This window comes from Lissotriton vulgaris, chromosome 2_1 (genome assembly GCF_964263255.1).
Source record: "Lissotriton vulgaris chromosome 2_1, aLisVul1.2, whole genome shotgun sequence".
In the NCBI taxonomy this organism is placed as follows: domain Eukaryota; kingdom Metazoa; phylum Chordata; class Amphibia; order Caudata; family Salamandridae; genus Lissotriton; species Lissotriton vulgaris.
Window position 1 is genome coordinate 524,282,873 of NC_141687.1, and position 27,065 is coordinate 524,309,937.

The 27,065-nt window shown below is 41.8% G+C and overlaps 1 protein-coding gene across 2 annotated transcripts in view; it reads right to left on the reverse strand.

Moving 5' to 3' along the window:
• The window catches only part of CALCRL (calcitonin receptor like receptor), a 276,761-nt gene that overhangs the window by 145,482 nt on the left and 104,214 nt on the right, over window positions 1-27,065 (reverse strand). For both annotated transcript variants that reach the window (XM_086955451.1, XM_086955450.1), the window contains exons 3-5: window positions 25,318-25,471; window positions 3,611-3,721; window positions 23-135 (exon numbers count right to left, since the gene is read on the reverse strand). In XM_086955451.1, the coding sequence (XP_086811577.1) occupies window positions 23-135; window positions 3,611-3,721; window positions 25,318-25,471 (378 nt within the window). The remainder of the gene's footprint in view (window positions 1-22; window positions 136-3,610; window positions 3,722-25,317; window positions 25,472-27,065) is intronic.

The following is a 27,065-nucleotide window of genomic DNA, read 5'->3' on the forward strand; positions in this document are numbered from 1 at the left end:
TTAAAATGCAATAATGTCATACTTTTGCTTTTTCTTGTGTGTATGCGTTACACAGGGTGTAATTTGTCCATGTTCTGTTACTGTCGGGATGTCGAAACCAGTTCCCACTGTTGTCGCATATCTTTGTCACTTTTTCTATTAGAACAAAGATGGGAAAGAAGAGTGAAAAGGGTCATTAGTAGGAACACAAATAAGAGTGCACAACAACACCAGAGCTTCAACTGAACAATTAGATGTCATCTTATTCATGAAATGAATAAAGCGTTGGATGTGTATGTTTATGGTACATATGACTGCCAAATTATGAACACTGCAGGAGTTAGCAGACAATTAGTTAATTAGCCTGTTAAATATAAGCCATTTCCGTTTTCATAACCAGAACCAGTTGAAAGCCTTTTTAGAATATAGTCCAGCACAAAGGAAGATACCAAAGAAAAGAACAATATGTCTTAGGGACTGCTCAGTATAGGCAGGAGAAGACAGGCATGGAAATGATTTTAAGTGCAGATTGATAAACAGACTAACATGGAGTCTGCTCTCTAAAAGGGCCTGAGGAAGACCTGGTTAGCACATCAAATCATGGATTTTTCTATAGTTCTAGGCAAAGGAACCGCACAATTACTATGGTGTGAGAAGAAAGTTACGTAACCAATTATTAAACAGAAAACGCATCACATGGTACAGGTAACTCCTGACCCACTTCTAATTTAAAATCCCATATTGAATACTGCATGGAAAATAATAATGCATTCATAACTACGCCAACATCTCTATTCAGTAGAGGAAATGGCCCTCATATTAATACATTTAAGCGCCATCCTGCAGTAAAGAACATTAGGAGCACAAGAGAACACATTCGGCAACATTTGCAAACAGGACACCATCAAGCTAAGTGAATCTTGAACATTTAATACAAACAATGAAATTCACATTAGAGGCTCTCAGTACACCGGATGGGAGAAAGAGGAACAGCTGAGTGCATGGTGCACTGAAAAGAAGATTGGTCACGTGAGTATTCCAAAGGTCCCATAACGGCTAACTCAAGCATTTCAACATGTAAAAAATCAATGCAAACAGTTTAAACGTGTTGCAGTAATGTCCATATTATTCTGCTGATTTGTTTTAGAATTGTCTCCCTCAATGTTACCACTGTAAAAATAAGACAGTAATGGTAAATCAGGATGTCATTTGCAGCATGACAGCTCAATAAGAAAACAAAATGGATGGGGGACACTACCTTCATGTCTGTAGGTCATTCATGACCTAATGAGATATACTCCGACAGTCCAACATTGCTAAACATATTTGTTAAAGCAATAGTTGTATAACTATGAGCAACTACAATTTCTTTCTTTTCTTTGAAAGCCGATCCTACTCATCACATTCTTGCATTCTTGCCATTTTTAACTCTTCACAGATGTAAGTGGTTATAGGATAGTCATTAATTAGGGAATAAGCCTTCCATCTACATAAGGCATAGAATTCCTATAATGTGGCTAATACAAAATTGCCCAAGTTCTGAGAGTCTTCATAAGTCTCGCCGTGGGGCTGAACATACTGTTGAATGGTGCAAGCAACCCACATGCTCCATGCAAAGTACAAAAACATCAAACCCCTGAAGGGTAACTTAAACTTCCATAGTCTTGCATCGATATACGTAACCCTCATAATACCTGCCCTGTTGATACTAGCACCACAGAGTCACTGATGGATAGTCCAGGCAATCCCTTACTCACATACATGACTGTGCACATCTCTGCTTTGCAGATGGGCCCTTCTATGCCATTTGCTTCTTCATTCAGAGTGCCACCTTTCCATAACGTATGGAGGACAGTAGAAGTCAGTCACAGCAGTAATCAGAGCAGTGTGGAAACACTGCTCCCCAATAACATACACCAATCAGTTGAGGATTTCTCTGGGCACATGGCGGTACTGTTCTCCTGAGCCCAAACTTCTGGTCTCTCCTTAATAATATATCTACCATATTCTGGATACCAAGCGGTCAGTCAATGTACTCCAAACTAGGTCGCCTAAGAACATTAGTGTCTGGAGATATATGAAATTGATGAGAGGAAGGCGGTAACAGAAAATCTGCAAATGACACATTTCGCATTCCCATCTCTAGCTGTGTAACTGACCAAAGGACAGTACCTTCGAGAGCAGACATGCCAAAGGAGAAGACACCGCAGGAACCACCATTGGCACCACAAACATTGCTACATATGGTTGCAGAACATCCACCCAAACTAGAGTGACAGTCTTATGGATTTATCTCTATAAAAGACTGACATGAAATATTCGGCTTTAAAATAGAAGTGGGTATAGTGTCCCCAACATGAGAGGATGTAGCCCCAATATGAAAGAAATCATATTATGTGCTAACCACCTTCACATTCCTAATGCTAACAATTGTTTACAAAATTTTAACTAGCTTTGACAGGCAGCGATTCAAGCTCCTCTAATGGTGAATATCACCACTTTGGTGTAGAAGCCTCTACCACCCTAGATACGAATAGTAATTCCCATTTCTTTATCCTCTCTCTTGCTTGGTTTCTCTGTTCAGCTCTCATCATTTCTTATTTTCTTTCTTTTTCCACCATATAGGTACCTCATGCACTATTTATTTTTAATACGGTTGCTGTCACGATTCCAGTTTTGAAATAAAAGTAAGTGACAAAAATGTAAACAGCAAAGGACGCTCTCTTTAGTAAAAATAAGAAAGGCCAATATTGCTGGGTTTTTCTAAACACTGCAGCAAGCTATGTATCTCCAGCTCTTCGTACTCAAACCCGGCTTCCAGTGCTTCTCCTTCCAAATGCCTTTGTTTTCTTGGTAGGCAGCATTTAGTGCAGTGCAAGCTCTCATCCACTACTGTTCCCCTCAGTCCTTTCAGTCCAAGGGTGTGATTTTAAAAGTCTCGTCTTTACTTTCGTAGATTCTTCACCCCAACTCACTTCGTGCTCTTTGTTGCTCTGCACATACTCTGTTACTCTGCACTTAATTTGTTAAACATAAATGAAGACAGATGCCCAAAGATTTCCTTAGTGCCTGTCGCGGGGTCATCGAAAGCTGCCTAATTTTGATTCCACCGGATGTCTCTTTCTTCCATCACCCTGCACTCCCTATCTATTGATCTCACACTTGCAAGTCCTTTTGCATCCGTCCTTTTCCCTGCTGACTTTTTCCCTGTCTCTCTTCGTTCATCTTTCACCATTTTCTGCTTTCTCTCCCTTCCTCTGGGTCAAAATCTGATTATGGAAAATAAATCAGAGGCCCCTGAATCGATTGCCATGCCCCTCATCTGTAACCAGTGCCATAAATTAAGCACCACATTCGCTCTCTGCATCGCCAGCTATAGCAATCATGCTACTCCTGTCATCACAGGTCTTCAACTGCTCCACTGTAAATGCCTTAACTGGTTAGAAATCTTCAACTTGGCTTCACTTGCCAATCCCCATGAATTTCAGGAGTGGTAAATGCTCTTACCTCTGGGAGAATACTACAAAATATGTTATTTCAGAAACATGACAAGTGTGCTAGAAGGCAGTGGTGCTAGATGATTCAAAAATATCAACCACAAAACGGACAGGTGAATTGTGTATATGTTTACCTGATGGGTCAAAGTCCTGAAAGTAGTCTGGGCATCTCTGCACTGATACGGTTGCCGCAGTAACATCATCCCAGCACAGCCAGCCATCCCAGGTTCTATTGCAAAAAGGACCTGGAGATGTTTATAGGAAGAAGTAGAAAGACTAATATTACTTTGCTTTCCCCATAATAATGTTGCAGCCACCTTTGTAGAGTATCACACAGGGTCAACATTACTTGCACAATGGTTTTCTTTCTCCCATGATCTGTTCTGGTACAATTATGTTTTGGCTACTTTTCCCGTCACTGAGTCGACGTTCCTTAACTATTTGAAAAGAAACATTATTACTAACTTTTGGCTGCTTTCTTGCGTGCTTTCTCTTGCAAATGATGGCTTTGCTTTGTTTAGTCATTGCAGATCTCCTGACAAAGCTGCTGTAGTTTTGTGGGTATTTGAGAAATCATCTTCACTGGTTCAATAGATGGAACAGTGGAGTACCTTTAGTGGTGCGGTTACAGAACCATGGACACTAATGCAATCAAAAAAAATGAACCCCCTTCACACCCCCCCCCCCCCACACCTAAATCACATGCTTGGAAAGTCAAAGACCGCCATAGTCGAGGTGATGTGGACTCTTCACATACCTGAGTACTATTGGTAGCCATTCCGCGGAATAACTTAACATCAGCCATCCTTAAGAAAATTCCTCAGAGGCACATGAATAAAGAATTATTTGCCTCCTTGACACTTGGAACCCAACAAAGAAGTCACAGTCACAAGCCTAGGAACTGCTGTGCAATCTTTAGCTGCAAAGGAAGTCCCACCCGTGCAAATATCCCTCCAATCAGTTTCTGAGCAGCAGGAACCTTTGCTAATGAATCTGAGCTGCTACTGTCATGAAATACCCACTCAACTAGAAACTGTTTCTTGTGTTAACCCTTGCCTTGTAGCTGCTGGTAGGGACGCATAGCCTTAGCGTTAAAGGAAAATCTCAGCTAATGACTTCAATCGCAAGAAAAAAACTCAGAGTTACAGACTCCTGTATGTATTTGGGTGCAAAGTTCTAGAAGTAACTGAGCTCTTTGGATAACATGTTAAAATAGTTACCAGATGACTCAGTGGTACCAAGTATGCCTCACTCTTAGGCTTTCATTTGAAAAAGCATTGATTTCAGGTGTGAATTTTCAATTGGGTCAAGTGAAGAGCACCAGGACTACAACTCCCACAATGCTTTACATTGTTATACAAAAACTCAGGATAAGAACACCACTTCCTTGTTGACATGGAGCCACCTGGTAACCTTATGTTAAAATCAACTCTGTGCGGGATGACAACACATTCCCCTTTTCAATATTTTGGTTTCTTTGCTTGAGGCATTGAGTCATATTTGCAGACAGCTTCTGTTCTGATGTAAGCATCTCATCAGTGTACACAAAAGGTTCCGTTCTACAGTCGTAATCGTGGCTGGACATTGCAAGAGTAAGCAAAAGGTCACTTCTTTTTTTAAATACAGTAACCAGCAGTACACGAGGATATGAGCCTCTGCAAGTGAAAGGCTCCTTTAGTAGAATAAACCCAAAGGCTACTAGAAGTTTAGAACCCCATGATATGGTGCAGTGAGCTAAAAAACGGTGATGGATCAAGCCCTGATCTGTTGACTGGGTAGGAGTATTCTGCTTAATTCAGAAACTCTGTCCTTCACCACCCCCTTTTCTGAACCGTTTTGTCCACCATAAGCGTGGAAGGGTATACTCAGATGTGAGTCCCTTGCTCATTGCACCATCAGGATTCAAGCAAGCCGGGCCGATGACGGCTGTAATGCCAGAAACCGGTCCCGGAAGCTTGTTTCCTTCCCAGTGAAAGAATTGGCTTGGTAGTTTGGTTTGCCCTGTTCCCATGATGCACTGGGACAGGGACAAACTAATTTGCATGTAGCCAGGTTCTGAGCTGGGATGGTGCAGTGAGCTAAAAAACGGTGATGGATCAAGCCCTGATCTGTTGACTGGGTAGGAGTATTCTGCTTAATTCAGAAACTCTGTCCATCACCACCCCCTTTTCTGAATCGTTTTGTCCACCATAAGCGTGGAAGGGTATACTCAGATGTGAGTCCCTTGCTCATTGCACCATCAGGATTCAAGCAAGCCGGGCCGATGACGGCTGTAATGCCAGAAACCGGTCCCCGGAAGCTTGTTTCCTTCCCAGTGAAAGAATTGGCTTGGTAGTTTGGTTTGCCCTGTTCCCATGATGCACTGGGACAGGGACAGACTAATTTGCATGTAGCCAGGTTCTGAGCTGGGATGGTGCAGTGAGCTAAAAAACGGTGATGGATCAAGCCCTGATCTGTTGACTGGGTAGGAGTATTCTGCTTAATTCAGAAACTCTGTCCATCACCAACCCCTTTTCTGAATCGTTTTGTCCACCATAAGCGTGGAAGGGTATACTCAGATGTGAGTCCCTTGCTCATTGCACCATCAGGATTCAAGCAAGCCGGGCCGATGACGGCTGTAATGCCAGAAACCGGTCCCCGGAACCGGGTTTCCTTCCCAGTGAAAGAATTGGCTTGGTAGTTTGGTTTGCCCTGTTCCCATGATGCACTGGGACAGGGACAGACTAATTTGCATGTAGCCAGGTTCTGAGCTGGGATGGTGCAGTGAGCTAAAAAACGGTGATGGATCTAGCCCTGATCTGTTGACTGGGTAGGAGTATTCTGCTTAATTCAGAAACTCTGTCCATCACCACCCCCTTTTCTGAATCGTTTTGTCCACCATAAGCGTGGAAGGGTATACTCAGATGTGAGTCTCTTGCTCATTGCACCATCAGGATTCAAGCAAGCCGGGCCGATGACGGCTGTAATGCCAGAAACCGGTCCCTGGAAGCTTGTTTCCTTCCCAGTGAAAGAATTGGCTTGGTAGTTTGGTTTGCCCTGTTCCCATGATGCACTGGGACAGGGACAGACTAATTTGCATGTAGCCAGGTTCTGAGCTGGGATGGTGCAGTGAGCTAAAAAACGGTGATGGATCAAGCCCTGATCTGTTGACTGGGTAGGAGTATTCTGCTTAATTCAGAAACTCTGTCCATCACCACCCCCTTTTCTGAATCGTTTTGTCCACCATAAGCGTGGAAGGGTATACTCAGATGTGAGTCCCTTGCTCATTGCACCATCAGGATTCAAGCAAGCCGGGCCGATGACGGCTGTAATGCCAGAAACCGGTCCCCGGAAGCGTGTTTCCTTCCCAGTGAAAGAATTGGCTTGGTAGTTTGGTTTGCCCTGTTCCCATGATGCACTGGGACAGGACAGACTAATTTGCATGTAGCCAGGTTCTGAGCTGGGATGGTGCAGTGAGCTAAAAAACGGTGATGGATCAAGCCCTGATCTGTTGACTAGGTAGGAGTATTCTGCTTAATTCAGAAACTCTGTCCATCACCACCCCCTTTTCTGAATCGTTTTGTCCACCATAAGCGTGGAAGGGTATACTCAGATCAGAGTCCCTTGCTCATTGCACCATCAGGATTCAAGCAAGCCGGGCCGATGACGGCTGTAATGCCAGAAACCGGTCCCCGGAAGCTTGTTTCCTTCCCAGTGAAAGAATTGGCTTGGTAGTTTGGTTTGCCCTGTTCCCATGATGCACTGGGACAGGGACAAACTAATTTGCATGTAGCCAGGTTCTGAGCTGGGATGGTGCAGTGAGCTAAAAAACGGTGATGGATCAAGCCCTGATCTGTTGACTGGGTAGGAGTATTCTGCTTAATTCAGAAACTCTGTCCATCACCACCCCCTTTTCTGAATCGTTTTGTCCACCATAAGCGTGGAAGGGTATACTCAGATGTGAGTCCCTTGCTCATTGCACCATCAGGATTCAAGCAAGCCGGGCCGATGACGGCTGTAATGCCAGAAACCGGTCCCCGGAAGCTTGTTTCCTTCCCAGTGAAAGAATTAGCTTGGTAGTTTGGTTTGCCCTGTTCCCATGATGCACTGGGACAGGGACAGACTAATTTGCATGTAGCCAGGTTCTGAGCTGGGATGGTGCAGTGAGCTAAAAAACGGTGATGGATCAAGCCCTGATCTGTTGACTGGGTAGGAGTATTCTGCTTAATTCAGAAACTCTGTCCATCACCACCCCCTTTTCTGAATCGTTTTGTCCACCATAAGCGTGGAATGGTATACTCAGATGTGAGTCCCTTGCTCATTGCACCATCAGGATTCAAGCAAGCCGGGCCGATCACGGCTGTAATGCCAGAAACCGGTCCCCGTAAGCTTGTTTCCTTCCCAGTGAAAGAATTGGCTTGGTAGTTTGGTTTGCCCTGTTCCCATGATGCACTGGGACAGGGACAGACTAATTTGCATGTAGCCAGGTTCTGAGCTGGGATGGTGCAGTGAGCTAAAAAACGGTGATGGATCAAGCCCTGATCTGTTGACTGGGTAGGAGTATTCTGCTTAATTCAGAAACTCTGTCCATCACCACCCCCTTTTCTGAATCGTTTTGTCCACCATAAGCGTGGAAGGGTATACTCAGATGTGAGTCTCTTGCTCATTGCACCATCAGGATTCAAGCAAGCCGGGCCGATGACGGCTGTAATGCCAGAAACCGGTCCCCGGAAGCTTGTTTCCTTCCCAGTGAAAGAATTGGCTTGGTAGTTTGGTTTGCCCTGTTCCCATGATGCACTGGGACAGGGACAGACTAATTTGCATGTAGCCAGGTCCTGAGCTGGGATGGTGCAGTGAGCTAAAAAACGGTGATGGATCAAGCCCTGATCTGTTGACTGGGTAGGAGTATTCTGCTTAATTCAGAAACTCTGTCCATCACCACCCCCTTTTTTGAATCAAGTTATATGAAAAGCATGTGACTGAATATGGAATCAATGTGGTACATAAACTCACTAATGAACATATATAGGGCTTATGCACATGAGCCAGAGGGAAGTATATCACACAGCGGCTGTCTGCAGAATGTAGTCACTGAATTACAAAGTGCGACCTTTGAGTCTTTGTTGGCCCTCATAGGCACAAAACCTGGTAATGTGAGGTACATAAAGTTATACGTATTGTAATAACGTCGATCTGAATGACAACAAAGACAAGAGCTTGAGGTAAATGAGACGAATGAGACAGTAACAGTTGATTACAAAACTCACAATTAGGGTCGATAAAGTGAGCTTGTTAGTAGAGAAGGATGCATTCCTATTTAAAGAAGATGATGCATGAGGCCATTTTAAAAGTGCACAGGGGAGCCGGCAGATCCGAGGCGGTGGAAGATAAATGACCGGAATCTTGACCCCGTGTGGATCATGAGTAGTAAGTGATGCTGGATTTGTGATGTGTGCAGCTTGGCATTGAAAGGAGAGGGTCTAGGTAAAGTGCAAAGTTGGCGTTATATAAAGGCTGTATTGCTCCATCACCAATGGTCACAATTGGGCAACTGGTAGCAAATGGTCTTAACATGACCTTGGTACCAGGGGAGTGTGAGAACCCAAACAGTAAACAATGTAATTTTCTCGGCATATCCAAAGACTCTGGTGCAGCAGCTTGAGGGGTAGTGCTGCTGTGTACTTTTTTGAGAACTGCAACGAAGACTTGCGCTACACGTTGCAGAAGTATGGGGGGGGGAGTAGCTGTTGCAGTGGTGCAGCATGCTGAGGACTACAAAGAGACTAGAGAGTTAATCAACATATTAGAAGAGTGTAAGCTAAGGTGGGGAAAATTATATGACTGGTAGACGGAAGTAACAGGCACTGGGAGGTGTGGAGTTTATATGTGTAGGTTGCTTCATTTTATTCCTGCAATTAATGAAGGGATTTCAAGGAGACGAAAGAGAGCATGGAGACAGATCACTGACAGAATATCTAAAACAACATTTTTTTACTAAAATATTGTGTCAAAAATTTTGTTTACAAAAATATTGTGTTCCTATGCTTATAATGGTAAGTGCTAAAATATGAAAAAAATTAATATCGTTTCACACTAATATCGTTAAAAACATACAAAAATATTGCTTTTTAACGCCTTAACTCCTTCGAACGTTCAGCGCCAGTGCTGAACGTTCGAAGAAACGGGTGGGGCCGCGTCGGCCGTTGGACGTGCGCAGCACCAGGGAGGTAGCTCGCGCGACGTCCAATGGCCGACAGAAGCACTAAATGGGTTAATATATGTATAGTTTAAAATAATAAATCTTTAATATTTTAATCTATAACGTTGATATGATGGAACTTAAATGCATTTAAATAATATTGAATTCTATATATATATATAAACTTATATAAACACACACACACGTATATATATATATATATATATATGTATATATATATATATATATATATATATATATATATATATATATATATATATATATATATATATATATATATATATATGAAACATGCAAAATATCAACAAATCAATAGCAAAACATTAAATAAATAACCAAATAAAATATAAAGAAATTCAAATCCCAAAAAAGACATTTACTAAAAATATTACAAAAATTTCAAACCAAATATTATTATTAGATATATTTAAACAATATGAAAGTTATTGGAGTCTGGCACTAATAGCTATACTATTCTCACTATTCTCACTCTCAAGCGTAGGCTTTCGGAGGAGTTACATTTACTGTCGCCACTCCAAACAGGTTAATGTTAATGTTAGCATGTATTTATTGAGCGCTCGTACGCCCGGGGGCTTCATGGCGCTGTAGGAGGGAACATAGCACATCAGTCACAGTAGAGAATAGGCCGCTCAGCAATGCGCCTGAGAGAAGAGCCATGTTTTCAGGGATTGTCTGAAACTGAGGATGTTATCATTCAGTTTCAGATGCAGGGGGAGAGAGTTTCAAAAACCAGCTGCGAGATGGTCAAAACAGCTGCCTCCGAGACGCTTCCTCTTGTAAGAGGGAACGATCAAAAGGGATTTGTGGATGAATGTGGATTAATGTCAACAGTTGCCCTGTCCTTCTGACGCTCTGAGAACTGCCAATGATGTAGCTGTGTGGCAAGCATCATCGATGTTACCCGATGTTATGACATGTGCATTAGGCTATGTTATAGAATGTATGGTGACATGATTGCCAACTGTGAAATGTGCCCTAATGAACAATATGCATTCAATGTACGGCCTAGCCACGTCTAAATATTTCTTTGCGAGACATGCCCGCTTTGAGGTTGAATTTCATTCATTGACAGCCAAATGTGATGTATCTTATCTGCATGTAACCAATCTGTATGTGATATGATGTATGAGCTTGTTCCGAAATAAAGGTTTAAAAAAAAAAAAGTACAGTATTGGATTTAGGAGGGGTATGATTTACTATTCCACATCCAGGGCTGTGCAACAGTAGGGAATGTATTTGACTTCACAGTGTTTAAATTTACTGATCTCACTCCAAACAGTAGAATAGTAAGGAAAGTGTTGGACTTCGGAGAGGTTAGATTTACTATTCCAACTCCAGTCTATGCAACAGTAAAGAAAGTGTTGAGCTTCCGAGGGGTAAGAGTTACTATTCCCACTACAGTCTGTGCAACTGTAGTGAAACCATTGGACTTTGAAGGGATTTAATGTGCTGTTACCACTCCAGTCTGTGTCAGGGAGCCCACAGCCGACCCCACCGACCTCAAGAACTACCGGCCCATCTCGCTCCTCCCCTTCGCAGCCAAAGTTGCAGAAAACACAGTCAACAAGGAACTAACACTATTCATCGAAGACACCGCCGTCCTCGACCTGTCCTAATCCAGATTCCGGAGCAACCACAGCACCGAGACCGCCCTACTCACCACCACAGATGACATCCACATCCTCCTGGACCAAAGGCACTCGCTGCCCTCATCCTACTCGATCTATCAGCAGCCTTCAACACCATCTCCCACCGTACAATCATCACCAGACTACATAACGGCGTCATACAGGAACAGCCCTAGGCTAGATCCGATCATTCCTCACCGGAAGAAGCCAAAGAGTCAGACTGCCATACTTCCAGTCCGATCCCATGATCATCACATGCGGGGTCCCACAGGGGTCATCACTGTGCCCAACCCTCTTCAACGTCTACATGGCCCCCCTCGCAGCCATCGTCCGACAACACAGCCTCAACATCATATCCTATGCCGACGACACCCAGCTTATCCTCTCCCTCACCAAAGACCCCACCACCGTCAGACTTAACTTCCAAAAAGGGATGCAGGAAGTAGCAATCTGGATGTCCAACAGCTGCCTTAAGCTCAACGCTGAGAAGACAGAAGTCCTTGGAACCACCCCCTCGGCATGGGACAATACCTGGTGGCCATCTGCCCTCGGAAGTCCACCGACCCCCTCAGACCATGCCAAAAACCTCAGTATTGTACTCGACTCTTCCCTCACCATGAACCGACAGGTCAACTCCATCACCTTCAGCTGCATCAACACCCTACGAATACTCCGCAAGACTTTCAAGTGGATCCCCCCTGAGTCAAGAAAGACAGCCACCCACACACTCATCACCAGCAGACGGGACTATGGAAACACATTCTACGCCAGCATCAACAAGTCCCTACTCCACAAACTCCAGATGGTACAGAACACCGCTGCCAGACTCATCCTTGGCATCCCCCGTCATTAACACATCAGCCCTTACCTACGTAGGATCCACTGGCTCCCAGTGGAGAAAAGAGTCACCTTCAAAATCCTAACCCACGCCTACAAATGCCTGCACAACACTGGACCCGAATACCTCAATGACAGAATCAACTTCTACGTACCCAAAAGGAACCTCCGGTCTACCAACCTCGCAGTGGCCGAAACCCCACGCATATACAGAGCCAGAACAGGCAGGAGATCTTTCTCCCACATCGCGGCCAAAACATAGAACGAACTCCCGGCAGACATTAGGCACACCCCTCCCTGAACACCTTCAGAAAGACTCTCAAGACCTGGCTCTTCGGCTGAACGGATCTGCTGCCCAAGCCCCCCCTCTCACCCTCGCGCCACAGCGCCTTAAGACCTGCATGGGTGAGTAGCGCGCTTTACAAATACTGATTGATTGATTGATCGATTGACAATAGAAAAAGCGTTGCACTTTGAAGGGGTAAGATTTACCATTTCCACTCCAGTCTGTGCAGCACGAGGGAAAATGTTGGACTGCAGATGGTAAGATTTATTATACCCACTCCACTCTGTGCAACAGTAGGGAAAATGTTGGACTTCTGAGGGGTAAGATTTACAATTCCCACTCCAGTCTGTGCAACAGTAGGAAAGCTTTGTACTTTGAAGAGGTAAGATTTACTATTTCCACTCCAGTCTATGCAACAGTAGGGAAAGCTTTGGACTTCGGAGGTATTAAATGTACTATTTCTACTCCAGTCAGTGCTAAAGTAGGGAAAGCAATGGACTTCAGAGGGTTTACATTTACTATTCCCACTCTAGTCTAAGCGACAGTAGGGAAAATACTTCACTTCAAACACATAACATATTTGAATAACCCAATTAATTTAAAACAAATATAAAACTCTTAATATGAATATTATTAATTAACCCCAAAAATATATATATATATTTAAAATAAAAAAACAATTGACATGATTATTATACAATTTAATAAATAAAAATCGATTCAATTGTTTTATTTATTACTTAGTTAATTTCCCACACTATACCCCTACAAAACTAGCAGACCACACTTTAATATAACTAAAATAAATAAGTATAACCCAATTTACATAGTTGATAATCAATAAACTAATTATTTAATAATTATTTATTCATTATTGCTTAATGTCCCAGTCTATAGCCCTACAAATCTACCAACCCACAATTAAATATAATTCAAATAAATCAGTATTTTATAATGTACATAAATAATTATCAATTAAATATTAATAAATAATTGATAATTATTACTTACTTAACTTCCCATCCCATAGCCCTACAACCCACATCAAAAATATAGCTGAAATATAACGTTATTACACAATTTATATAATTAATAATCAATTACACTATTAATAAATTATTAATTGTTCATTATTACTTCCTACCCTATACCCTCAGAACGAGCACCCCACACCTAATATAACTAAAAAATATAATTATTACACAATTTACATAATAATCAATTAAAGAATTAATGCATTATTATTTAATTGTTAATTATAAGTTAATTATCTGCCCACCCTATACTTCCACAAACCCAGCAACCCACATCCAAAATAGAACTAAAAAACTGAATTATTAAAAAATGTACATAACTAATATTCAATTAAATTATTAAAAATACATTAATAGTTAATGAATTATTACTTAATTAACTTCCCACCTTATACCCCTTCAAACCTAGCAACCCACTACAACACTATTAATTATTATTAGCAATTACATACAAAAATTATAAATCACGTAAAATTACAAACTATATTTGAAAATATTATTAAGAATTATACAAACAATATTACACATGCAATTAATATGTGGACTAAAACACATTAAGATCATTAAAATCTATCTTTTTTACAACTATATTATTGAAAACGATATTAACAACAATGATATTCTTAACAACGATATTACTTACCTGAAAAAATGTATATTCTTGACAACAATATTTCTGCATCATGATATTTTTCGATCACAATATTTTTTTCTGATATTTTTGTATCCCTATATTTATAACTCAATATTTTGTACAAAAACCATGGAGACAGAAGGGAAAAAATAGAACATGGAATGGGTGTGGCCAGAGCGCAGAGACCGTATTATAGTACTAAACACCACAAAAGTGCATTGAGTCAGTGTGTGGTGGAAGAGGAAAAGTAACATTATATCTTGCAAGATTAAAGATTAAAAAAAGGGGGCGTGGCTTAGCGCCCGGCACGGACGGCAGCTCTGATGTGAGCGCTCCGCACCGGACGGGAGATTCATCTGCTTTTCATCCACCTAGCCGCATTTTGGGAGAAGATTCCTGCGTCAGAACATGAGGGACGTATGCCAGCGCTGCCGGTAGTGCACATTTCGGCATTTTCCCGTCTCCCTCAGCAAGTTCCTGTGCGGCCGCGGCTCCCGGTCGGCTGCGCCCGCCATTTTGTCTGCAAGACGCGCGTCTGACGCGCTACTGGTCTCATGAAACTGCTGCCTTCCTGGGATGCCGCCTGCCTATAGACATGCTCGTGGTGAGCTAATTTCACTATTTTTCTCATTTAATTGCTCCTGACCTGTTCCTCTCTGCTCCCACTGGCTTTTTCATAAATGCTGCAACTTTGGCGGCCATTTTACTTTCCGTGAGCTTTCTCCTCACACAGCTCAACTGCGGAAGGACTCTATGCTCTCTCCCTGACAGGCATGCCACACCTTTTTTGCTCTTCCTCTGTCTGGGCTCCAACCTGCTTTTTTAGTTTTTTGTGCTAATTGCGCATTTACTTCAACGAACAGCCACCTTAGCCATTTCTTGTCTAATTGACTGTTGGGCTTCACCAGTTGGACCTCCGGTTCTCTGCACTAACCTTTTGATCCCAGGAAATGGCTATTTCTGACACATAGACACTATTATTTGCGTTTGAGGTGCACTGTATCCAGGCTGCTGGATTTTTCCTTCGCTTCTCACTCAGTGTTGGCTCCCTTCATATGGAAAAAAGTACAAGTGGTCGTGTTTCCAAGCCTCCACGACGTGTCTTCATTAAGAACTCAAAAATCTTCTCTGCTTTGGCACGCTTGGAAGCTTCACAGGACACTGTCCTCCAAATGTCGCAGTCTAGTGCAGAACGCCCTGTTCGCTCTCTTGGGAAAACTACGATAAAGCGTCTTAAAAAGGGTCCTCCATCACCGACGGGCTCTACCTCTGAGGTATCTATGGAATTGCTGTTGGAGGAGATACGCGCTCTACGACCCTTCATGGAAGACACTAACTCCAAGCTGCAGATCCTCACAGATAATTGGACACAAATGGATACAAGAGTGACGAATGTGGAGCGCACTGTCTCTTCCCTCCAGGAATCGTCCTCCAAGGTGACGCACATGCAGTCGCAGATATCCTCTCTACAGAAGCAAGTTGAGGAGCTTGAAAATCGTAATCGCCGCAATAATCTTCGGATCTACGGCCTGGCGGAGAATTGTGAGGGGAATGACCCTGTTGCTTTCTTTAAATCTTTCCTGCCTAAGCTTCTGCACCTGCCTGAAGGTACCACACTCAATATTCAGCGAGCGCACAGGCTCGGTCGTATCTCTTCTACTACTGCTGCCTCTCCAAGACCAAGAGGTGTCATCATGTACTTTCTGGAATACACTGATCTTCTTAAGGTCCTCTCAGCAGCCCGTGCTTCCCCTCGCCTCACGTGGTCAGGATCTACACTCTTCTTCGCGCAGGACTACGCCAAAGCCACAGCCACACGACGTAAAGCTTTCCTGGATATGCGTCCGGAGCTTCGCTCTATTGGTGCTAGATATGGCCTTTTTCACACCTGTCTTTTCAGAGTCACCTACAATAACAAAACGACGACCTATGAGGATCCTGTTCGCCTTCGGAGCTTTCTGAATGCATGTCAGAAGCCGGATATGGATCTTTCCAGCTCCTCATCGGCTTTTCCTCCTTGACTCTCATGATTTGGTCTGGATTAATCTATCAACACGTTCGGTGTTGATGGCATCTCTACTTCAGCTTGTCCTGTTGATATACCCCTTATATATGTAACCCTTCTCGCTGTTATTGGATCTCTTATGATTCCATCTGTTGATCTTTTGTTTTGTTGTTTCTGTTTCATGTTTTGTTCCTCCTATAGCATTTTTTCATTGTCTTCTTTTCCTCATGTTCTTTCTAATATTTTCTCTTCTCCCCCACAGGTTTTACAGTTCACTGTTGTCTCCCCTTCGGTTTGACGGTTCGTTTACATCAGTTGTCCTGCCTCCTCCAGTTGGCGTTCCCCCCTCAGCTTTACCTCCTCGTCTCCTTTCCCTTTTGGTCATCCCTCCCCAGTTTAGCCCTCCGTAAGTATGTTTTCCTTCCTCCCCTCGTTGTCTGACATTTTCCTCATTTTCTTGACCTCGGTTTTTTATCTGGCTCCCCTCTGTTACAAGGTGTCTTTTTTTTTCTTGTTGCCATTAACTTTCCTGTTTTTCCCTTTATCATGTCATTATTTTATCACTTCTACTCCTCCACTTTACCTATTTCCTCGCTTGTTTTTCATCATTACTTTCTCTCAATACTTTTATATGCTCCATCTATGCTCCTTCCTTCTTCTCTTCTCCGTCCTCTTCTCACCCACTTTTTACTCTTTCGGGGCTATCGGCTCTACATTTTATATTTTGTTTTCTCTGTTTGCTTCCCTAATACTTCTCTATTTTTTTCCGCTTTCTTTTTTTTCTGGACTCTTCTCTTCTGTTTTCCCTTTCGATAATTTCCTCTTATCTCTTCAAATATGTCGTTAAAAGTAATTACTTGGAATGTTAAGGGCATAAACTCTCCTATCAAAAGGCAGAGAATCTTTTCGCATTTGGCCCGTTTAAATGTTGATGTTGCTTTTTTGCAAGAAACCCATTTGTCTGATGAAGAATCTGTTAAATTGAAGAGAGGATGGGTGGGCGATGTTTATTATTCTCCGGGGGATGGTAAACGTAATGGAGTAGCTATTTTATGTCACAAGAACTTGTCACATTCATTGCTTGCTCAGGAATCAGACGATTCGGGCCGCTGGGCATACGTTAGGCTATCCATTAAGAATGTTCCAATTTCACTTCTGAATGTCTATGCCCCTACTACTGGTGATCCTACCTTTTGGCATACTTTTTCTCACCATGTCACCAGATTTATTGACGATAATTTTATCCTAGCAGGAGACTGTAATCAGCCTCTTGACCCCTTTTTGGATAGACATTCTAAGGCCCACTTTATTCCTAACAAATCCCATAAACTTTTCACCCAGGCTGTTTCTCAACACAAGCTCATCGATGAATGGCGGCTGGGTAACCCAGATACACGGGAATATACCTTTTACTCTCCTTGCCACCACTCCCAATCCCGAATTGATTACATTTTTGTTACCCACAACATTGCCCAAACCCTTACTCATGCAGAAATTGGTCCGATTCTACTTTCGGATCATGCTCTCACTTTGGTTCAGCTTGACATTATTCCCAAATCAGTTGGACCCAAACGTTGGCGCTTTAATAACGCCCTTCTTCTGGACCCCAAATTCACCGCTTCTTTCACGGCATTTTAAGATGAATTTTTCCTGCTTAATAATACTCCATCCATTCCCGAGCACACCATTTGGGACGCCTTTAAGGCTGCGGCAAGGGATTTTATAATTGGCTTTGTGGCGAAGAAGCGAAAAATTGCCCGTAAAGTTACAACAGATCTTCTCCTAGATATTAAAAAATTGGAGCATTCTTATTTTACTTCCCGTTCGCAAGACAGTTTAGTAGCCCTGGTTAACGCCAAAATGAAATTCAATAAGAAGTCTACGGAAGATGCGTCTTTATATTTGCTGAAATCGAGTGCAAAGTTTTATGGAGGCAAGAATAAGGCTGGGAAGATCTTAGCAAATTATTTGAAGGTAAAACATAACAAGTTGAATATTGAGTCAATTTACGACACACATTCTGTTCTTAAGCATAAAGATGTGGATATTCTTGCCGAATTTTCTGCTTTTTACAACACCTTATATACTTCTGAAACCCAGCCCTCTTCTCAGTCTTTGGACCGCTTTTTCTCCACCATACAGAAACCATCCCATTTTCCCCTAGATCTCTCTCATCTGGAGTTTAACATTTCCCAACAGGAATTACTCACAGCGCTTCAGAGTCTCCAAAAAGATAAGGCCCCTGGCCCGGATGGCTTCACTGTTGAATTTTTCCTCCATTTCTCGAAACTTCTCATTCCAAAATTACACTCCCTTATTGATGCTTTCCTCACCTCAGGTGCCTCCTCAGGCTCCTTCTCTGACGCACACATATGTCTGATACCCAAGGAGGGAAAGGATCCTCAACACTGTAAAAATTATAGACCAATTTCTTTGGTTAATATTGATTATAAAATATTTGCAAAGTCTCTTGCGGCACGCCTGGACCTTCTTCTCCCTGATCTTTTGGGTGAGGAACAGTCAGGCTTCGTCAAGGGTCGTTTCATTACTGACAACACCAGACTATTATTTAATGTTTTAACTCAATCTCGCCATTCACAACACTCTCTTGCAGCGATCACCCTGGACGCTGAGAAGGCGTTTGGTAGAGTTGAATGGACTTATCTATTCCATACTCTCCAATGGTTTGGCTTTGGTCCTAAATTTATCTCCTTGATTTCCTTACTTTATTCAAATCCGCGTGCAGCGGTCTGTGCCAATGGTCAAATCTCCTCCTTCTTTGACCTGAAAAGAGGTGTTCGTCAAGGGTGCCCTTTATCTCCCTTTTTATTTAATTTAGCTTTAGAACCCTTCCTTTCCAAACTTCGTCAGAACCCCCATATACAGGGTTTTCAAATTTCGGGGTCCCAGGTTAAGTTGGCCGCCTATGCGGATGACATCCTTCTTTCTATTTCTAATCCCACTGATTCAATTCCTGCTTTCCTTGCTGAGGTGCACGATTACTCTCACATATCGGGTTACAAACTTAATAATGATAAGTGTGAGATCCTACCCCTGACAAAATTTACATTTAAACCTGATTTTGCCGCCTCACACTTCACATGGAAATCCTCTCATATTAAATACCTTGGCCTACATATTACTTCTTCCATTCCAGACACTGTCTCCCTCTGTTTAGCTAAATGCACTCAAAAATTAGTAGATTTAACTTCCAAATGGCACCCCCTCTATTTATCCTGGTGGGGAGGTCTGGACACTATTAAAATGATGTTATCTCCCATAGTCCTCTATACCATTTCTAATATTCCAGTGTCCATTCCTTCTACATTTTTTTAAAAAATCAATTCTATTTTGGCATCCTTTCTTTGGAATAAGAAAAAATCCAGAATGTCACTTGCTCGACTGATTCGGCCTAAAGCAGAGGGCGGAGTTAACTTCCCAGATTTTCCTGCTTACCATAGGGCGTTTTTGTTACGGCAAGCTTCCTTCTGGTTGCAAGATCCAAGTGATAGATGCCCTCTTTGGACTAAATTCGAACGCCTTCTTCTCTCCCCCTTCTCGTTTTCTGAGTATCTCTCCTTCTCACGTAAACCCTCCTCTATCTCTACCCCCATTCACAAATTCACCACTAAATTGCTCCTTTCTTCCTCACATCCCCCTCCCTCTACGCTTGCTGACTTCCTCTCTTCTACTATCTGGCATAATACCACCCTCCTTATTCGCAACAAACCCTTCTTTTGGAAGACGTGGCATCACAAGGGGTTGCTATGGATCTCCCAACTTTTTTCCCACTCCTCTTTTTTACCTTTTGCTACTCTTCGTTCCCTTTATGGTTTACCTGCCTCCTCCTCCCGCAACTACCACCTGCTCAAAGACGCCGCTATAGCAGTTTACACTCGACTGTCTCGGCTACCCTTCTCTCCCGTTACTCCTAACTCCACCACTCTATTTCATGCTTTTTTACGCACTACTCCTAAGGCCTCTTCCATTTATGCATATCTTCACACTACTGATTCTATCAGGCCTAAATCCAAAGTAGAAGAGTGCTGGGAGCAGGATTTCTCCATCTCTTGGCCAATCTCACTATGGGATAAAATATGGAACAAAATTCGTAAATCATCGAGGGCAGCCACTTTGACGCAATCCTTGTTTTTCATTTATAACAGGCTTCTCTATACACCCTCTGCTCTTCATAAACGTTTTCCGAATACCCCTCATACATGTTGGTCTTGCTCCTCCTCGCATGCAACATTATTTCACATGTTATTCTCATGCGCCTCTGTTCATGATTTTTGGTTGCAGGTTTGGGCTCAAATTAATGTAATCTATCATACATGCATTCCCTTTTCTGATGCTAACATTTTCTTAGGAAGCCTTTCCCCCTGTTGGAGTGATGTTGAACTGAAACCTCAAATTATTGATTTGCTGTTGGCTGCTGCGTTCCAGCAGATAACGGTAAACTGGAAAGATTTTTCCAAAATTTCTTTTAAGGCGTGGTGGTTCAACGTTTGTCACAATCATAGACTTGATACTGCCTTTGTTTTCCCGGCTAACATGGCTACAAAACGTATGGACTTTTGGTTTCCTGTCACGCTTTATTTAGATTCTTGTGCTGCTCGCAAGTTTGCTCCACTCCCCTCACAACAAGAAGTTCCTAAACCTCCTTAATTGCTCAATGCATTCCATTTTTCTTTTTACATTATATTGCTTTTCAATTTCCTTCAGGTATTTTCATGCTTTTATAACCACTGTTTATTATTCCTTTTCTTTTTTCTTTCTTTGAATTTTCATGTCCAGATTTTGCTTTTATTACTATTTGCAATTCTATGCTTGCTTTATATATTGCAGTTTTTTAACGTTGTATACTTTTACGATATCCTGTGTTGACACCTTGTTATTTCCTTTTTATTATCAAATAAAATTTATCTTGAACTGAAAAAGATTAAAAAAAGAGAGGTCATCACCTCTGGACTAGCAGGAAGGCATTTATTAGCACAATCAATATTGAGTCTGTAAAAATAAGATTTGGTTGCATGCATTCAGCAGACAGGTGGTAGGTGTAACTGAAGCAGGCTACATGTTGTCCAACAGATGGTATCTACAAACAGTATCTGAGGCAACAAATGGCTGGTGTAAATTCAACATTTAACTATGTGTACTGTTAAGTATGTATGAGAGAATGATGGCAATATTATACATTCACGTCTTCGAATTTGAGGGCTCAAAAAATTGAATTTCCTAGCAAAAGAGCCTCTGTGACCTGGGCTCAGAAAAAGTCTTGTGCTTAATTTTCAACAAAGACTCTTACAGGACTATACAATTTGCTTTTGCAAGAAGTAATTGTATCATCAGCTATATTACGAAATTTTAGAGAGTCACCAAAAACAGCCTTTGCAAAGGCATCAATCACTGCTAGAATCCTGAACGGGTAATTTTAAGGAAGACCTCAGCAATGAGAGTAATAAACCTGTCACCTGTATCAAGTATCTTAATATAGCAGACCATTTATAAAAGACTGACTTTAATCAGCCATTATATTGATTGGAACAATTGCTGTCTTTTAGCTCCGGGGGAGTTTAATCTTCAGTCTTGTTTTAATGTATTAATAGTTCTAAATTGTTAGCCAAATATGGATAATGTATTTTAACTAATCCGATAATTTTAATCGTAAAGAGTTGCAATATGATTTTAATAAAAACAATAAAGTTCACAATGCCCGAATAATTAAGGTCAGGAGATGTGAACTCTTGTGTGTTGTAGGGTGTTGTAAATAAGTTATTGTTTTCAAAAGTTTCTTTCATCTGTGTTTGTTTTCGGTATTCGATTGGATCAGTAAACTTTATAATCATTTGCTGATCATTGACGGTTGTCCCAAGCACAATTTTGAAGATGCATCTACTTGTTCACTTTCTTCATGCATTGAATGAACAGGATCCCAGACATCCCCATTAAAGCCATGTAATAAACATTCAAGAGCCCCACCAGTGCCCGGATGTATGTCGTTACAACGCATACTTTTACCACGCATACCGTTACAACACGGTATTTACAACGAATACCGTTACAACGCATAGCGCTTAGAGGTGCTGGATAGTGGTAAGTATAATTTTATATTCCAACTCCAGTCCCCGTGGACACTAGGGAAGGTGTTGGATATAAAATTATACTTATTCCCTATCCTAGAGCGCCCCCCAGCGCAATGCGTTGTAATGGTATGCGTGGTAATGCCTGCGTTGTAAGGGTAGGGCGTTGTAAAAACTTTGTTGTAACAGTTGTATACCCCAGTGGCCAGAGGGATTAGAAAGGGAGTGATATCCAGAATTAGGGGGGGAGGGGGGGGAAGGCTTTCAGTAATATCCAGGTATACTGTGGAAATTAGCGATGTTTTCACCCTTGGGTGCTTTCAATAAGCAGTGTTATTTTTAAAGTGGGCATATATGGTCAAAATCTTTAAAACCATCACATCTTTACTGTCTTTGGTGCATCCTTACAACAGTGGAGCTAAACACTCCTATCAACGGGAGGAAAACATTGTACTAACTCGACAGGAGGCACATAACAACCAACTAACCTTTCAACGACCCACATTGTCCATTTCCCAGTGAGGTGGAATCACCAGCAAGGCCGGACGGGTGCGGCTCTTACTAAACTGCAGAGTACAACGAGCCATAATGCACCACAAGTGAATCCTTTCAGGTATTGTTTGGAAAGTAAGCAGTCAACTTTTCATGGGAGCTTTACATAATATTTGTGAGATCTTATTAATAAATTGACTTGTTGCTACACAGCTAGTGTAAAATCAAATAACAAAAGTTTTTTTTTTTTTACCTTATCTAGTGAAGTCTGCAGGTAGCCCATTGCACGTGTGTAAACACTCTGACACATTGAAACCTGCGGTTTGGGTCAGATTAGATATGCTGAAATAACATCCCTGGCAACGAATACATTCTTTGGGGGCACTCCCTAAAACCATATTCTAACTACTACATAGTAATATGCTATTTTCACTGTGTTAATGTTGTATTTTTTGTGCATGTTAATATTGTATTTTATGTGCATGTACCTAATTGTGGCCTGTGTGATAAAAACAGCTGGATTGCATCTTGCCCAACATGGATTTTTCCTTGACCACAAGTGATTTATCCCATACCATTTCTGTGAATTCAAACATTATGGGGTGTGAGCATAGGGGACTGATTATGTGTGTGTGTACAATCAGACTGCTGCATTGATTGACGTGATCCACTGTGCCGTGAAGAACAGATTCAGCTAGAATGCCATGTTTGGCTGCCAGCCATTGAAGGGTCGAGCTCATTCGCACTAACACGTTGTCCCTCTTCCTGGTCGTGCTCCTTATTTTATAGAAGGGAGCCATTTGCAGGAAACAGGCAACTGTGCCAGCCCTTTAAATTAAACAAAATGTTTGGCCCCACCCCTAGCCTTGAGATATAAATATCTGACCCCTCACCCGAAGTCATGTTTGCCAGTTTCCCATGAGGAAGGCAACGAGACAGATGCTGCTCTGCATCTAGTTAAGTTCCCTTCCTTGTTTTCTTTAGTTCACATTTGCAAACGTTGGTGGCTGTTCTTGGCGGAGGAGTAGTTTTGCAGTTCTCTTGTGCATGCATATCTAGAAACGAATAGAGGGGCATATTATCAAGAACGGCGATAAAATGATCACCACTTTAGCCGCAGGAAACTGCCGCTAAAGCGGCGATAATGGGCTTTGTAATATGCTCTTGTGAATTCCCATGGCAGCCCAGGTTAACACCAGAATTCGGGCTGCTATTTTATCGCCGGTCTTGATAATATGCCTCCTTGTTTCTTTATTTTTTTGTTAGTCAGGATGGGCCCTGCCTTGCAGGCTGATACGCCATAGGCTACTTTCCCTTGCATTGCTTGTTGTGATACAGCCAGCCTGGGTCTCGTGCCACTGCAGCTTAGGGTCCTCCTGCACCACAATGTATGCTTCCCAGTTGCCATACACATCTGAGACAAGTGTTCCCCGTTCACAATGTGATATCCGTGTTAATGATATGGGAGCTAATATAATTAAATACAATTCATAAAATACAATTATACAAAAAGGAAGGCTCTGAGAGCGTGGCTGGCTCAACTGAGTAATCTCAATTATGTCATTAATGCTTCCCTAAAATGCTGGTAATCGGATGCAACCAAAGAATTGGCGTTCAAATGTGAATAACTTCAACAACAAAACTAAAATATGATTATTTAAATATTAGTAGTGACACTAGGAATAGTAAAATACATATTTTTTTATTATGTAATACATTTATAACATTTTTTTTATAATCAAATTTTTATTCAAACATTTAGCACAAACAAAATTCATTGGTAGCAAGTCACACGTCACAGATAACCCCCCATCTGCCCCCCTCGAGGACAACACAAATTACATAATGCACTTTTGGGGTGAAAGATAGCCCCGTTACAGCAGGCCACATTTATAAACATTTAAAGCTTCATGTTCAGGTTTTTACAGAAAAATGGCTATTTACAAGACTCACTAGTTACAATCACTCATCCATTCATGCATACCTTACTCTCGGGTTTTTTAGAATCTCATGGATTAATGTACTAGTAGGGTGGTTTCCAAGAAGTCTCAGCACCCTACTAGTATATTAATCCTTGAGATTCTACGTTTCAATTATCATTATGTGTTGTATTCTGGTCAGCCATTCAATCAATACAATATGCTGACAATGTGTAAAAAACCCTAGAGTAAGGTATGCATGAATGGATGAGTGATTGTAACTAGTGAGTCTTGTAAATAGCCATTTTTCTGTAACAACATGAAGCTTTAAATGTTAACACATTTATTCCATAATAAACATTTTTTGGATTTTTCTATTCCTAGTGCCACTACTATTATTTAAATAATCATGTTTTAGTTTTGTTGTTGAAGTAGCCCTAGGAATCTAACAGCATGTATTTCCCTGCCTAGGTGTATTTCACATTAGTATCAGTGGGCCCCATGTCTTTACAGTAAGTTAAAACATGAATAATACATTATTCCACTTGCGAGATTTAGGATTTATTCCTAAAAATAAGGAAGGGAGCCAGTTCACATAGAAGAGGCATAACACACCAATTCTAATTTGTGGTATGAATTATTTATTCATGCAGCACTTGTACATATTACTAGATAGATGAAATGCGGAATCTCTGTTTCTTACCTGTATTTATCTTAGCAGGTTCATGCATAATCTTTTGATAGCACTCAAACTGAGCTGTCATGACCTTACTGCGAGTGACCGTCAAGTGAATGAAGCTATCCTCTTCGGACACCATTTGTGATCCCTCAGGTTCCGGTATGGCTGAGACCAAGATCTGGGCACAGAAGTGTTAAAACAAATCACCATTACGGTCTCTACTCAATATGTCTCAATACTGAACAAAGGAAGGTACTAGAACTGCAGGATGGGCAACACTGAATATTTAGAACACATTTCTAATACTTCATTAGTTTTACACCCACACCAGAAACAGTTTGCTGTCAGAGATTTAATATAGCAAGCAATATGTCATTATAGTTTCTCAATCTGGTAATGGCATTTGAGATGCAGCCAGTTTCTCATCACACCTCACCTTTCTCGTATGTACCTCCTCCGCTCCCGCCCTTTCCATTAAATCATGTTGCCATTCCTTTATCGGGGCAGCAGACACAGCCATCTAATGGCAATATGTCTCTGAGCTAGGGCCAAGCCAAGCATTATGAATTTTCTATTCAATTTATTTTTTTTCTTTTCGGTGACCAAACCCAATTGGCATTGTTTAATCATTCAAGAGACCATCCAGCCTGTAGCCCTGTTGAGCTGTTCTAACATCTTTACCCAACATTTTGTAATAATAGGGCAAGTCTCCCCTTACCATCTTGCATAGCACACAACACAGGCCCCTTGCTGGATATATAGCATGCAGCTGTTAGGGGAAAAATTAGTAATAAGTATGATACTATACTGTATAAGCTTAAAGTTTGCATTGATTGACACCTCCTACACTTCACCATATATTCTGGCTCATTCCTTAGCTGTATTAAGGTCATCGAAAAACTGCTGCCAAGCGTCTTCAACCTTCAGTGGTGCCACCGGCTTATCAGGCCACACAACCAAATACAAATGCGTGATTAGCTTCCACCCTCTACCATATATAGCATAGTGACCATTGTTTGTATGGGTTTAGGGGCTTTGGACAAACAGGGGCCATAGCTCTCTGGCCATGGCTACATTTTTTGTGTACTGGAGAACCTGTCCGAGTCCCAGCCCTAAATCCTCAAACACGTCCTGCATGATGATAAAGTGGACTGCGGGTTATAAGTCAGACAACATATTACATCCGCTGTCTCGTCAATGGTCAACAATCATGTTTCGAGATATCTGCGCAAAGGGTCTCACCATCCAGACTCAGGGGAATCTGGACGGAGGTGGCCCGCTGATGCAGATATATCATTGCGTTATCAGCATAGAGAGACACAACATGAACTATCAAGCCCACAGGGATCCCCTCGCCATGCATCACCAGACAGAGCAGACACGCCACAGGCACCATCGCCAGGGCAAACAGCAGGAGGGCCAAAGGGCACCCCTGCAGCGTACTCTCTGGAGTAATATCTTGTCAGAGACATATTTCTCGGTCCTCACATGTGCTATTGGTTGTGTGTATAGCACCTTTATCCACAAAAGAGGGTTATGCTCTATTGTCCGAAGAGGAATTGTCTGTTTGAGAGGGAATAAGATTTATGAAAAAGCATTAGCATGACGCATGGTCTTTGAAGGCTAATTATTAGAGTAAGATGTGGGCGTACCACTGTGTGACACATAGTACAATAGCATTTCTACATTTGAAATGTTATAAAGAAGAACACCTATTTTCAGACTTTTCAAGGACGAGTGAATAAGCACTGTGGTAGGATTATTAGAAGGAA